General features: G+C 39.4%; 1 protein-coding gene across 5 annotated transcripts in view; it reads right to left on the reverse strand.

The window, feature by feature from the left end:
* Positions 1 to 643: 643 nt before the first annotated feature.
* Ak5 (adenylate kinase 5) overlaps positions 644 to 14,495 on the reverse strand; it is a 254,755-nt gene continuing 240,903 nt past the window's right edge. For 3 of the 5 annotated variants that reach the window (XM_077110122.1, XM_077110121.1, XM_076862280.2), the window contains one exon: positions 644 to 723. In XM_077110122.1, the coding sequence (XP_076966237.1) occupies positions 655 to 723 (69 nt within the window). In that variant the 3' untranslated portion in view covers positions 644 to 654. Of the gene's footprint in view, positions 724 to 893; positions 899 to 14,495 lie in introns of all 5 variants that reach the window. The other 2 variants (XM_077110120.1, XM_077110123.1) reach the window with 2 other exon arrangements.

Here is a 14,495-nt window from a genome sequence, read left to right on the forward strand (position 1 = left end):
GTAGCTAAATAGAGAATAAATAACCAGTGTTACTGATGGATAACATTGGTTACCCTTGGCCTGGGTTTTTGCCATCTTGGAAAAGCTATACAATTTCACATTTTAAGAAATTTCAATCAAATTTTACTCTCTTGATGCTTATATATGCTATACATGGCATTGTCTAATCATCCCACTCTGGTTCTGAGCCACTAGTGGATGGGAAGTGAAGAATCAGCCAGTTACCAGAGGAAGATGTGCCCAAGCCTGCCTCTTTGTTGAGGACCTTCATCAGGGAACGGCATATAAATTTGGGGGAGAAGAAGGAAGATGTGATGGGGAGTTAGGGATGCTGGCTCCTTTTCTGATGAGACTAGAACCAACTGATCAAACAAGTCCCTGCACTGCACTGTCACGACCTGACCTTGCCCTGAGGTGCAGCCTACATGATAGGTGTGTGTGCTGGAGCAAGGGCAGCTGTGTGCGTGAAGAGGCTGATGGTCCCAAGTACACCGTGCATGGTTTCCAGACACCTCTCACATGACTCTAGCTGGGAAGCAAACAGTGATGTCACGATTTGGGGGGACACAAGGCTTAACTTGAAACATCATGTTAAAAGATGAACCTTTTAATGTTTTTCTGTCTCCATTCTGGGCATACATGCATTTTTCGCCTTCAGAAAATAGAGTCAATAGCTGTGCAGAGCTGAAGAAAAACTTCTTCTGGCGTTCCTTCTGCATTTATCTATATTTAAAAGGAAAAAAGAGAAAGTCTTAAGACATGTTTGTAAATGAGATTTCTTTCCCCCAATACTGGGGATTGAACCCACAGGTGCTCTACCACTCAACAAGCTACATCCCCATCCCCCACCCCTTTTTTTGAGACAGGGTTTCACCAAGTTGTCCAGGCTGGACTTGAACTTGTGATCCTTCAGTCTCAGATCTCTGAGTAGGTGGGATTACAATCATGTGCCACCGTACAAAGCTAAAATAAATTTTTAATAATGGGGGGAAAAAGATTACCTACTTTTGCTTGGCAAAATTTAAAAACATAAGACCTTGAGAGGGGCTGGGGTTGTAGCTCAGTGGCAAAGCACTTGCCTGGCATGTGTGAGGCACTGAGTTCGATCCTCAGCACCACATATAAATAAGTAAAAAATAAAGGCACATCAACAACTAAAACATATATATATATATATAATGTATATGTATACATATATATTTGTATAAATAATCCACAGAGTGAAGAGTAATTGTTTAACAAAAATACCTTCATAGAAGAAAAAAAAAACCCTGAGAGACATGGAAAAGGAACATAGTACCAATGGGGGAAAAATTAGAAATGAGATGAAGAATCAGTAGATATGATCAAAGCACACCATTACAACTCACTGGTATTCAATAGTTTGGCTCTGCAGTGGAAAACATTTATTTGGTCATAACAATGAGAAAAAAAAACAACAGGGCGCTACCACTAGGTATCAGAATTCCTAAACTAAATTCCAAACACCAAATAGTTGACTAGAATGTACAGCAACCACAACACTCACTGCTGGCAGGAATGAAAAAATGATAGAGGTGCTTTGGGAGACATTGCAGTTTATTGAAATATATCCATCTGTTGCATTCCTGGGTGCTTACCTAAATGAATTGAAAACTTAAATCCACACAAAAACCTACACATGGATGTTATAGCAGCTTTATTCATAATTGACAATACTAAAAAGTTAACTGAGATGTCTTTCAGTATTTGGTAAACAAACTGGTAGAATATTATTCAGCCCTAAAAAGAAATGAGCCACCAAGCCGTGAAAGACACAGAGGAAACAATCATGTTACCAAATGACAGAAGCCAATCTGAAAGGGCACATAACTGTAAAGTTGCAACTATAATGACATTCTGAAAAAGTCAAAAATAACCGAGACAAAAGAAGACCAGTGTTTGCCAAGGGTCGGGGAGGAGGGAGGTTAAATGGGAAGACTTAAAGTTTTAAAGATTTAAAGTTAAATGTGGATTTTTAGGGCAGTGAAATTGCTCTGTATGGTGCCATAATGGCATATATAAAAACATTATAAATTGACCCAGATTCATATAACATGCAATGCTAGGAGTATTGTTATAAACCCTAGACTTTGGGTGATAATAATATGTCAATGTAGGTTGATCTATTATAACAAATTACCACTCTGGTGGGAGGAGTTAGTTGAGGAGATCATAGTGGGGTGGTATTTGCAGATTCTATTTCATGTTTGATTTTGCTGTGAACCTAGAACTGCTCTAAAGTACAAAGTCTATTTAAAACAATAATAGCAACAAACTCGGTGCCCTGTTTATGCAAAGTATTGTTAGAGGTCACAGAAATATTTTGAAGTTACCTAAAATGAAGCTTTTGAGTGGTCTGAAGCACGTGGAGTGGGGTGGGATTAGGGCAGGAGAAGGGGTTGAGGGGTAGTATGTGGAAAAGAAAGCAAAAGCTAAGACCTCCACGTGGAGATACTCAAGTGCTGAGTTTGCTTGGAGGTTGTTGATTCCCCAGCACACGGAGCCAACAACAGAGGAAGGAGGAAGAGGAGCTGGTTTCCTGGGCCTGAAGGCACTGCCCTTTCCTCTTTGCTAACATCTATAGCACCCATCGCTTAAGATCTGTTCCATCATACAGGTAACATCTACAGGAAGTGGGGCCTGACCAAGCACCAGAGGCACCCAGAAGGCCAGGATGTTGGTGCAATTGGGCTAGGAAGGGAAAGCTGTCGAAGCAGACTGTTTTCATGGGGCCAAAACATGCAGTGGAAGAGTTGGGCAGAAGATCAGGTTCTGTATTGGGAAATATATCAGGTTTCTGGTCCCCAGGAATTTGTAGGAACACAAACATTCAGTACAGTTCTTTGGTGAATAATGCAAGTTCTTGGCCTTAGTGATCCAATTCTTTGTCCTTGGTGCAAACATTTTCCAAAATCCACTTCAGATGTTTACCAGAAGTGGAAGCTAATTAGACTAGGGATTAACTCCAAGTCATCGTCTGCTTCAACTACGTGTTGAGTTTTCTCCTTATTCATTACCTAATTGATGGGTGCCTATAATGACAACTTTTTTGGCCTCAGTGATGCCCTCAGCTCTATCTGGACAAACCCCAACCCTGTTCTGGGCCTTCTGGGCCTCACAATGTTGACAGTATTTTGCAGCAGCGTCTTCTTCATGTGTTCTCCAGTGTCTTGCTAAACTCTACTAATCCCCTGAATTTAACTGATGTATCATGGTTCTATTTCTACTAACTAGTCTTGAAATAGTTCTTCTTCCAGTCCGTCTTCTGTAATCAATACTAACCAAAGCTCTCTCTGAACCCAGGAGTTCTCTACCTCTGAGCTGCACCCGCAACCTATTTTTGAGGCAGGATCTCACTAAACTGCCCAGGCTGGCCTTGAACTTGTGATCTTCCTGCTTCAGACCCCTGAATCGCTGGGATTATAGATGCCATGCACCACCAAGCCTGGTGATTCCCATATTCTTATCTCCCATCAAATAATGCATCATGTTTTTCTGAACATTGATTTTAGTACAAAAGAAAAAAATTTCAAAGAACACTGATTAAGTCCTCTCTAGTTTTCTCCGTTTTTTTTGTTAATTGATAAGTTGTTAGTTCTATATTACACTCACATCATTTGGATTGACCTTTATGCAGGATTCCTTGTAGTTGAAAACACAGTTACTCGTAACAAGCTTTTAATCCAGTATGTTACCTTCCTTCTTTTACCACCACAAAGAACTAACAGCTCCTTTGACACATTCAGCTGGTTGCAATTCACTATGAGGTTCAACTTTTTACTTCTTGGACAGCTATAACCCAGCATTAGCCCAAATATCTGTATGTCATTAAAGAAAAAAATTACTCAATGATATTTATTAAATCTTAATAAGGAAGACTTTATTCAGGACCATTGTGATAAGTATAGGAACCACAGCAATGGGATTCTGCAGTGAGGGAGAGACACTGGGCTCAACTCTGAATATGGCATGGGTAAGTAAGAATTCATGTTAAAGGGGATATAAAATAAAATATAAAACTAAGAGTAACATCAAGACCAGGGAGACTCACTAAACCTAACAGCTCTTGCTGAAGACAAGCCTGCATGATCAGACATCACAGTCGTGAGGGTGGGGAGGGGGAAGAAGGAACCTGATCAGATATCCGAAGTGATTGTGGGGGTGGGGGACTTTTGCTATACTGATTTAGCAGAATTCGTGGCTAAAATTGTTTTTTATATGGAAGAACACACATGGGTCTAAAAGAAGGGTTAGGAGCCTGACTGAAGATTGGTCAAGCAGAGAATCTTTGCCAACGTCCAGCTAGACATCAAGTTTTGAGGACATTAGTCATCTTTGCCTCTTCCTTTCCTCACAGAAATGAGCTGTTGTGAGGGCAGAATTATGCTCTTAGAAGCCCGTCTTGTGACCCACATCCTGGACTTCATGGTAGGATAGGGATTTCTCATTAAAACCAGGCAACCTGGTTCCAGCACAGAAGGCCACTGAGCACAGAGTCTGGAGGGACTGTGTGATTCTCTGAGGGTCCGGAGGTTCCTCAGTAGGATCTTACCAACCAGGTCAGGGCAGGTGTTTTGAGGGAAGCTGGTGGCTGGTCTCCAGAGCTTTTGCTGGACTCACTTCTATTTCCACCCCTTCCTTCTCATTGTGCTTTATGGGTTAAATGTTTATTTAATTATTTAAGTAATTTAAGTATTAACTGGATTTATTTAATTAAATAAAACTGCTTCTGGCCACCCAACCAGAGACTACAGTGCTTGTCTCTGTGGAACCTCCAAACATACAGAGGTTTAAATAATGAAGCTTTCTAGATGGAAAAGGGGAGTGGGAATTCTATTAGGCAATCCAAGACCCTCCTTAGACCTATGAAGCAAAGTTTGGGAATAAAATTCGAGAGGCAATGAGGCAACTTCTTTTTTCCTCACACAAGGGTTTTGTGTGTGTGTGTGTGTGTGTGTGTGTGTGTGTGTGTAGTGAGAAAGGCTGGATTCCTGGAATGGATTTTTAAGAAGCAAAAGAGAATCCAGCTGACTGGGTAAGACCAGAGCCTTTTGTCTCCTCTCCATATTTCTCCTTTAGTTCTTCACATGTTACCTCGACTCTTTCAGAAATCTCTAATTCCCGCATGAAGAATATTTTAAGAGAAAAAGTAAGTGGCTCTTAATTTCAACATATAACTGCAATTCAAAGAAAATGGAAAAGAACCAACTAACCAGTGCTTTCTAAGTTACAGAAACTATTCTCTTGATGCTTACAGCCTCAGCAGATTTTAACGGTTAGCTAACAAGGTACTAGTGTTTCAAGTGTTCTGTGAACAGAGAATCTTGTGTAATTAGCATACTGATTGTTTTATGTGAATGAGACTTCTCAGTGGCTGTGCAAACTTGAAAGTTTAGAATGTCCTCCAGCACAGGGAGTGTGTTTGCTGTAATCAGCTCTCATCATACTAACAGCAACCCTCTCTTCCCAAGTATAGTCAAAAGTAAATTTCTTCATGCCCTTTCCCTAAAAGATCTCTGTGAATCAGGGGCTGGGGATTGGCTCAAGTGGTAGCACGCTTGCCTGGCATGCGTGCGGCCCAGGTTCTATCCTCAGCACCACGTACAAACAAAGATGTTGTGTCCGCCAAGTACTAAAAAAAAATAAATAAATAAATGTTAAAAAATTCTCAAAAAAGATCTCTGTGAATCAGCAAAGTAAAAGTTTATAAGGTTTTAATGTATTTCATTGTATGTATTTAATTAAAAACCAGGTTGGCAGATTTGCTTCTAAGAATTTATCCTTTTTGGTCTGAGACTTGCTACAAAACCCTTTAACAAGTGGTGTCCTGAAGAGGGAGAGGGGAGCCCTGCAATTCCATGTTGGTGAAAGCCTCTCAGGCACTGGCAGCTGCAGAGGGAGCCATACACCCTCACATGCTTCCGGGGAAGATCTGAGCATGACTAGTACTGAGGGCCACCAGGAGTTGAGGCACATAAAGATGATCTGCACTAAGGATGATCACACTAAAGATGATCTGCATATCCTTTATGTTCATAGCAGGTCTGGGAGGGTTCCCCTTCCCCTCCACACTTGAATTGGAGGATGTGGCAGATTTTAGTTTTCAAAGATGGCTGCAATAATGTCTCCCCTTTCACATACACTCCTAAATGAGACTTTGCCCTCCCCCATCAAAAGAGGAAGTATAATCTCTCTCTCCTTGAACCTAGGCTGTCCTTTGCAATTTGCTTGTAATCAGTAAAATGCAGTTGAAGCAATGCCATGTGAATCCCCACCATGGTCCCTTGGAATATGTCATCATGGGATGCTCTCAGTTGGGCTTTACCTTTGGACCCCAAGAGTGATGCTATATGAGAAATACAGGCCATCCTAGAAACATCATACAGAGGTGCTCGGGTTAATAGTTCCAGCTAAGGTGCCAGACATGAGAATGAAGAACTCTCTGGAGTGGACATGTCAGCCTCTGTTGTTGTGACTCCAAGCCTTTTGAATCTGTCTCCCTGGCCATTTCAGGTATTCCAGCAGAAGCTGCAAACATCATGGTGTTTTCCCCAAGTTTCTGAGACATGGAAACCATGAGTATCAAATGATGGTTGTTATTTTGTGCTACTGGATTTTGGGTACTTTGTTATATAATAATATATAAACAGATCCCAAAAGTAAACTTAAAACAGACTAGTGTTTATGAAAAATACCACAGAAAAAGGCAAAACACGCATAATTCAGAAGGAGATAACACTTCTGAAAACCATGTAATACAGAAATTGGAAAATTTTAAAATAAAATTCCTTGTATATTCAACAATAAATAATACTGCATACATTTTTCTACTCTTGTGTCAGGTATTGTTCTACCGAGGTGATAAATCTGTGGACAGACAGAACTCTTGCACCAGAGCATTTACTTTCTGTTGGTAGATATAAGAAGTAAAGAAGTAATTACAACAAAGCATGATAGACACAGACAGTAAATAGAGTGCTATAAAAACACACAGGAAGATCAACTAATGTATACTGTTGCTAGCTTAAATAGTATGTTAAGAGGACATGGTTGGTATGAAACAAGATCAGGAAATCATGAAATAAGAATGGGCTTAGGCTGGAAAAACAACAGCATGAGGGAAAAAGAATAAGCTAAGGTAATAAAATACACATGAGAACTAAAATCAATATTGGCTAGAGATCAGGAATGATGTAAACAATTGGATCAATAATGTTGAAGACAGGGCTGCAGATATGGCTCAGCGATAGAGTGCTTGCCTCACATGTGTGAGGTATTGGGTTCAATTCTCAGCACTGCATATAAATAAATGAATAAAATAAAGGTCCATCAACAATTAAAAAAATTAAAAAAAAATGTTGAAGACAAATGTGGGATTTTTCCTAGAAAGCAGATGGTAAAATAATAGCAGTGTAGGTCTAAATATAGAACTGTACTCTCTGATATAGAAGTTACTTGCCACGTATAACTCATTAGTACTTGAAATGTGGCTTTTCTGAACTGAGATGTGCTGTAAATGTTAAATACACACCACATTTCAAAGTTGATAAAGTCTGTTGTTTTGTTTACTGTTTACTGTGACTACTAGAAAATTTCAAATGACTCACTTTATATTTCTATTGAACTGTGCTTTTACGGAAGGCAAATAATGGAGATCTATGAATGGTGTGTTCCTGAGGAAAAAAATGAGCAATGGTACATAAAAGTACTCAAAATAGGACTGGGTGCATTCAGTGGTAGAATATTTGGCTTGCATGAACAAGGTGCTGGGGTTGATTCCTGGGTAACACAAAACCAAAACCAAAACTATCATCAACAACAGAAACAAATACAACCATAATAACAAAACAAAGCTAATTAGAGAAATCTTTTTGGAGTTACAAAAAGTGTCATCAGTGCTATTAAAAATCAACAAAAACAGACTTATATCTGGACACAATTCCTGAATGACATGAAGAAAATTTTTAAAAATTTGAAAAAAAGTTTTTTTGAACAAGTTTACTTCCAAATTTGTCTCTGCCTTTTCCTCTACAACACTAAATACTTGAAAACAAGGGAGCAATGTTTGCTATCTTTTTGTAGAAAATAATTACTTTTTAAAAAAATTTAATTGTTACTTTTTGGTATTGAGGATTGAACCCAGGGTCTCATGTGTGCAAATCCAAGTGCTTTACGCTAGACAAATAATTAGGACCTAGATTTTATGTCCAGTGAAACTCTTATTTGTGTATAAAGCCATCACAATGACATTCTCAGATGTACACAGAGAAACTGAACTAAAATTTAGAGTTACTTTAATCAATTGGGAGAACAATCAAAATTAAGAATTCAATACAGATAAATCAAGGCAAAAAGTAATTTTGGGTTTTCTCTTTGCTAGTACTAGACCCTAACCTTAGGAAATTATCGGTTATGAATTCTCAAGTGGATTTTGCATCCAAGGTGAAACTGGACCTTCTACTTTCACTTTTTCCCTATTACTGGAAACTGCATTCCTCCCTCCTTCTCCCTCAGTTCACAGTACATCCAGTCAGGCTGAATGACCACCCAGAACAACACTGAGCGCTGCAGTGTCAGGAGACTAAACTTGGCCACACTGTTTGTGAAGGGGAACATGGCAGCCAAAGAGCAGCTAAACAAAAGCTTATTCTCTCCTTTACAGAGGCAGAGTTACCAAAGGAACTTGATTTTCTCTATCTGTAAACCCCACATTTAATGAATGACTGTTCTCTTTTTATTTCTTAAATGATTAAAAGTAAGAGGTAACCCAAGGTAAGATCTCACCTGTTATCAGGCCCTCTTTATCTATGGTCTGAGGTGTATCTAGGGTAATTATGCCACAAGCAAATCATATGTAAAAATGGAGAAAAACAAACATAAGAAATTATATCATGATGTTCATTAATGATTATCTTTGGATGGAAGAATTCTGGATAATTTTAATTTTTATCTTTATGCTCAAATATTTTAGTTTCTTTCTTAAACAATGTGTAGTTGCTTACTTTTATGCTTAGACAAAAGAGAGGCTGTAAATACCAATTTATGCAATTCTGCACCTCTCAGGTACAGAGATCTCTGTGGTTTCTCTTAGTTCACAAGCCCTCCTCTTCTGGGAATTCCTTGTCCCCACCCACAGGGGCTTGGAAAAGCCCCTGTGACAACCTGCTTGTCCCTACTCAATAGGATCAGTTAGGTCCTAAGTAGAGCAAAGCCCATCAGAAAATTTCCCTTGGGGATTTGGAACTGGGAATTAGAGATTGTCAAGGTAGCATGGGAATGTGGAAATGGTTAGGTGGCCATATTCTAAAGAAGAAGGGAAAGAAATGTTTGAGAAGTAGAGGGCTTCAGCTGGGAGCTTGCTAAAGCCTGGTCCCTTCACCCTAGAGCCTGCTTTCGGCATTTGGTGGCATTCCTTGCATTTCAGGTCAGACCAGCTGAGTTGGGTGCCTGTTACCCACAAGGAGTCCAGATTGATATTCTCTATAGTCACAATCATGCTTTAAAAACTCATAGCAAGCTGGGTGTGGTGGTGTGCACCTGTAATTCCAGGTGCTGAGAGCCATAGCCAAGTAGGAATGATGCATGGCATTTTTGGTTGAAAGGTGACGCCAGCAAGCCATTGAGATGATATGATTAAGTTAAGATATGCATTCAATTGGATATTAGACCCCTGCTGTTGCCTCGGCCTGCTACTTTGGAGCTCTAGTGGGACTCCCAAAGAGTTTCCATTGGTTGGGAAAGTGCGGTAGGAGGGAATTCCGGAGGAGGGATTTCCTGTTGGGGTAGTGTGTCCCGGGAGAACGCCGCGTGTGTGGTTCGGCATATTTCCCGGGAGCGTGCGTGGCATTGGTGGGAGTTTCAGAAATAAAGTTTGTTCCTGCTTGAGTGACTCGTGATTTTGTGCCCAGCCAGACTGCGGCAATTGGTGGCCCGTGCGGGGGACGCCTGAAGCTCGGAGGTAAGCAAAATTGCTCGCCCCTGAAGGAAGGTGAGAGAATGGGTGACCATTTCAAAAAACAATGTGTTCTTTTTTTGATTTATTTTGTTCTTGTTTCAAGCTGCCTATCCCTAGAACTTTCTCAGGCAAACTGGGAAAAATAGTTGGCTCAAGGTTTGAAGTTGTTCGGCCCTGAGGAAGAGAAAATTGATACAATGATTTTTTTGTTCCGTTTTTGTTTCATTGTGTTTTGGTTTTGTTTTACGCTGTCTTATTGGGTTGCGTTACCTTTTTAGTAGATTAGAAATTAGTAAAAAACAAACCGAAAGAGTGTTAAGTAAACTGTTAGAGGTCCAGACTATGGTAGAAAACATGTTAGATCAAGCAAAAGAGAAGGTCTCTCTAGCTAGTCAGATAGAGGAAGAAAATTTGAAGGAAGAAAGCTTAGAGGAGAAACAGATATCAGGGGGGAAACTACAACAGGAGGCTGCTACTAACTCCATTCTATCACCAGAGGGCGTAATTCTACCAACAGCTCCATCTATAGAGACAGCTGAGTGGCCCTCAACCCCCATAGTTGATAGATGGAATCCTGAGGCAGGACCTCAAAGATTAGCATGCCCTGTACTTGAGCAGGCAGGAGGGCAACGAATTCATAGTGCTTTAGATTTCAAAACAGTGAAGCAATTAAAGGAGGCTGTAACAACCTATGGTCCACAAGCACCCTTCACTGTAAGCATGGTTGAATCCATTACCAACTTGGACATGATGCCAGCAGATTGGGCTAGCATGTGTAAATCTGTGCTAAATGGAGGACAATATTTGTTATGGAAGGTTGCCAATGAGAAATTTTGCACGGAGACAGCTAGGCGAAATGCAGCAGTCAGTTACCTTCAAAGAAATCTGATATGTTATTAGGAAAAGGACCTTATGAGGGTCAACGGCAACAAATTGAATATGATCCTGCTATATATGCACAAATTGCTGCAGACGCAGTTAGGGCATGGAAGACTTTACAAGGACATGGAGATTTACAAGGTCAATTATCTAAGGTAATACAGGGAGCTAATGAACCTTACGCTGAATTTGTAGATAGGCTTATTCAAACAGCTGCCAGAATTTTGGGGGATACAGAACAAGCAATGCCATTAATAAAACAACTGGCTTATGACCAAGCAAATCGTTACTGCAGAGAGGTCATTAGACCATGGAGACATGAAGATTTAAACACATATATTAAATTATGTAGAGACATTAATGAACAAGGGCAAGTCTTGGCAGCTGCAATACAACAGGCTTTAGATGCCAGGCCAAAAACATGCTACAATTGTGAACAAACAGGACATTTTAAAAGGAGTTGCCCCATAGGAGGAGGGTTTAACAAAGCTAGGTATCAAAGGAATAGAATACTGGGTATTTGCCCACGATGCCATAGAGGGAGACATTGGGCTAATGAATGCCGTTCTCAAACCACCATAGAGGGTACTCCATTATAAAAAACGAACAAGGACCAGGTGTTTATCCATGATATCGTGGAGAAAGGCATCAGGCTCCATTGCCAAAACACAGACTGGCGGGCCCAATGCTCCGGGGCCCACAACCACAAATATATGGGGCAATGGAGGAACCCAGCAACACCATCAGGGTAGTGCCCAGGACACATTATCCATTAAATCCCTCATCAGACAAACCAGAGGGAGTGCAGGGTTGGACATCTGCGCCTCCACCAGAGCAGTACTAACTCCAGGGATGGGAGTTCAAATCATTCCCACAGGAGTAAAAGGACATCTTCCCCAAGGAACAGTAGGCTTATTATTGGGACGCAGTTCTTCTACACTAAAAGGACTTATGATAAGTCCTGGGGTAATTGATCCCGATTATGAAGGTGAAATAAAAATTATAGCTAGTTCTCCAAGAGGTATATCAGTAATTTCACCAGGGGATAGAATAGCACAGTTATTAATAATACCCAGCCTGTATGATAAATTTTCCAGTCGTACTGTAGAAAGAGGTTCCAGGGGATTAGGCTCCACAGGTGTGGATTGGGCTATGCCGTCTTTAAATTTAGATTCTCGCCCAATGCTAAAACTAAATATTCAAGGACATGAATTTAATGGGCTACTGGACACAGGTGCTGACCTTAGCATCATATCTCGTCAAGAGTGGCCAAAACATTGGTCATTACAACAAGCCCCTCAAACGCTTCGAGGCCTAGGAGTGGCAACTAATTCTCATAGAAGTGCAATGGTATTAGATTGGAAGGATCCTGAAGGATGTGAAGGAACTATACAGCCATATGTATTGGATCATCTTCCTATAAATTTATGGGGACAAGATGTCCTAGATCAATTAGGTTTGACATTAACAAATAACATCAATCCTAATGCGTCCACTACTAGGGCTAGACAAGGTTTTAGGAAAGAAAAAATATTAGGAGAACAAGAACAAGGTATAGCAGCACCAATTCAAATAGATCAAGAAATAAATAGACATGGATTGGGTTTTCAGAAGGGGCCACTGAGACAATCAAAATTACTTGGAAATCAGAAAGACCAGTATGGGTTCCTCAGTGGCCCCTGACTAAAGAAAAGATACAAGTAGCCCATGACCTGGTCAAACAACAATTAGCGGAGGGACATATACAACCTTCCGTATCTCCCCATAATACTCCCATTATTGTCATTAAAAAGAAATCTGGTAAATGGAGATTATTGCAAGATTTAAGAGCCATTAATAATGAGATGGTTATTATGGGACCTGCTCAATCAGGGATTCCCCAATTGTCTGCTTTGCCAAAAACCTGGTATGTTTTAGCTATAGATATTAAAGATTTTTTTTTTCAATTCCAATTCATCCTGAGGATAGTCCACGTTTTGCATTTACTATCCCTGCACTGAATCATGAAGGTCCTGATCAGAGATATGAATGGAAAGTACTCCCTCAAGGGATGGCTAACAGCCCAACTATGTGTCAAATTTATGTTAACAAAGCAATCCAGCCACTTAGAAATCAAAATCCTGAACTACAAATATTTCACTATATGGATGATGTATTATTTATTGGCACATAAAGATAAAAACACATTGCTAGAATGTTATGCCACACTTACAAATTTATTAAAAAATTATAATATAGAGATAGCAATAGATAAAGTACAATTAAGTCTTCCAATTAATTATTTAGGAGTTCTATTATCCTCAACCATGGTTCGTCCACCAAAAATTCAAATATGAGTAGATCAACTCAAATCACTTAACGACTTTCAAAAGTTATTGGGAGACATAAATTGTATAAGGCCTTATCTAGGCATTCCAACAGGAGAGTTAGGACCTCTATTTGATATCCTAAAAGGTCCATCAGATCCAAATTCACCCTGCATGTTAACTCCTAAAGCAGAAAGGCATTAAAAATTATTGAAACATATATGGAAAATATGCATTTGGATAGAATTGATATAAGTTTGCCTTTATTATTTATTTTACTACCAACAAAAAATATTCCTACAGGAGTATTTTGGCAAGAAGGTCCATTATTGTGGATACATTTATCTTATTCTCCTAACACTATTCTTACTAGGTATCCTGAGGCTGTAGGACAATTAATACTCAAAGGAATAAAAGCAGCAAAGGGAGTGTTTGGAATTTCTCCCAATAAAATTATTATTCCATATACTATGGATCAAATTGATGAGTTAGCTATTGAGTTAAATACTTGGGCAATAATCATGTGTAAATCTAATGTTACATTTGATAATCACTTACCATCTAATCCTTTGTTATCTTTTTGGTCTTTGCATCCTGTAGTTTTTCCAAAAATGACAAGAAAAACCCCTATCATGAATGCTCCAAATATATTCACTGATGGGTCAAATAATGGTACAGCAGCAGTAGTTACCTCTGATCAAACTTTTACATTTTTAGTACCCAAACAATCAGCTCAAAAGGTAGAGCTTAATGTAGTATTACAAGCTTTTATGATGTTTAAAGATTCTGTATTTAATTTATTTTCTGATAGTCAGTGTGTAGTTAATGCTATAGTATCCCTTGAAGATGCTGGTAGGATTTCCCCTTCCTCTACTGTTTTCTCTTTGTTTTCCACTATACAAAGTCTAATCTGGGACAGAAAAGATCCATTCTTTATAGGACATATCAGGGCACATACAGGATTGCCTGGAGCCCTTAGTTTGGGCAATGATTTAGCAGATAAATCTACACATGACATACATATTTTCTACACAATAGAAGAAGCTATAATAATTTTCATAAAAGGTTCCATGTCAATGCTAATACTTTACAAAAGCGTTTTAAAATAACTAAGGAACAAGCCAGGCATATAATAAAACAATGTCAAAATTGTGTGACCTTTTTACCACAAGTTAATCTTGGAGTCAATCCTAGAGGATTGATACCTAACCATATTTGGCAGATGGATGTCACACACTTGCCAGAATTTGGAAAATTAAAATATTTGCATGTTACAGTTGATACTTCTTCCGGATTTTTGATGGGCTCCCTTCATGCCGGAGAAAAAACTAATT

This window comes from Callospermophilus lateralis, chromosome 7, assembly GCF_048772815.1.
Source record: "Callospermophilus lateralis isolate mCalLat2 chromosome 7, mCalLat2.hap1, whole genome shotgun sequence".
Taxonomy (NCBI): Eukaryota; Metazoa; Chordata; class Mammalia; order Rodentia; family Sciuridae; genus Callospermophilus; species Callospermophilus lateralis.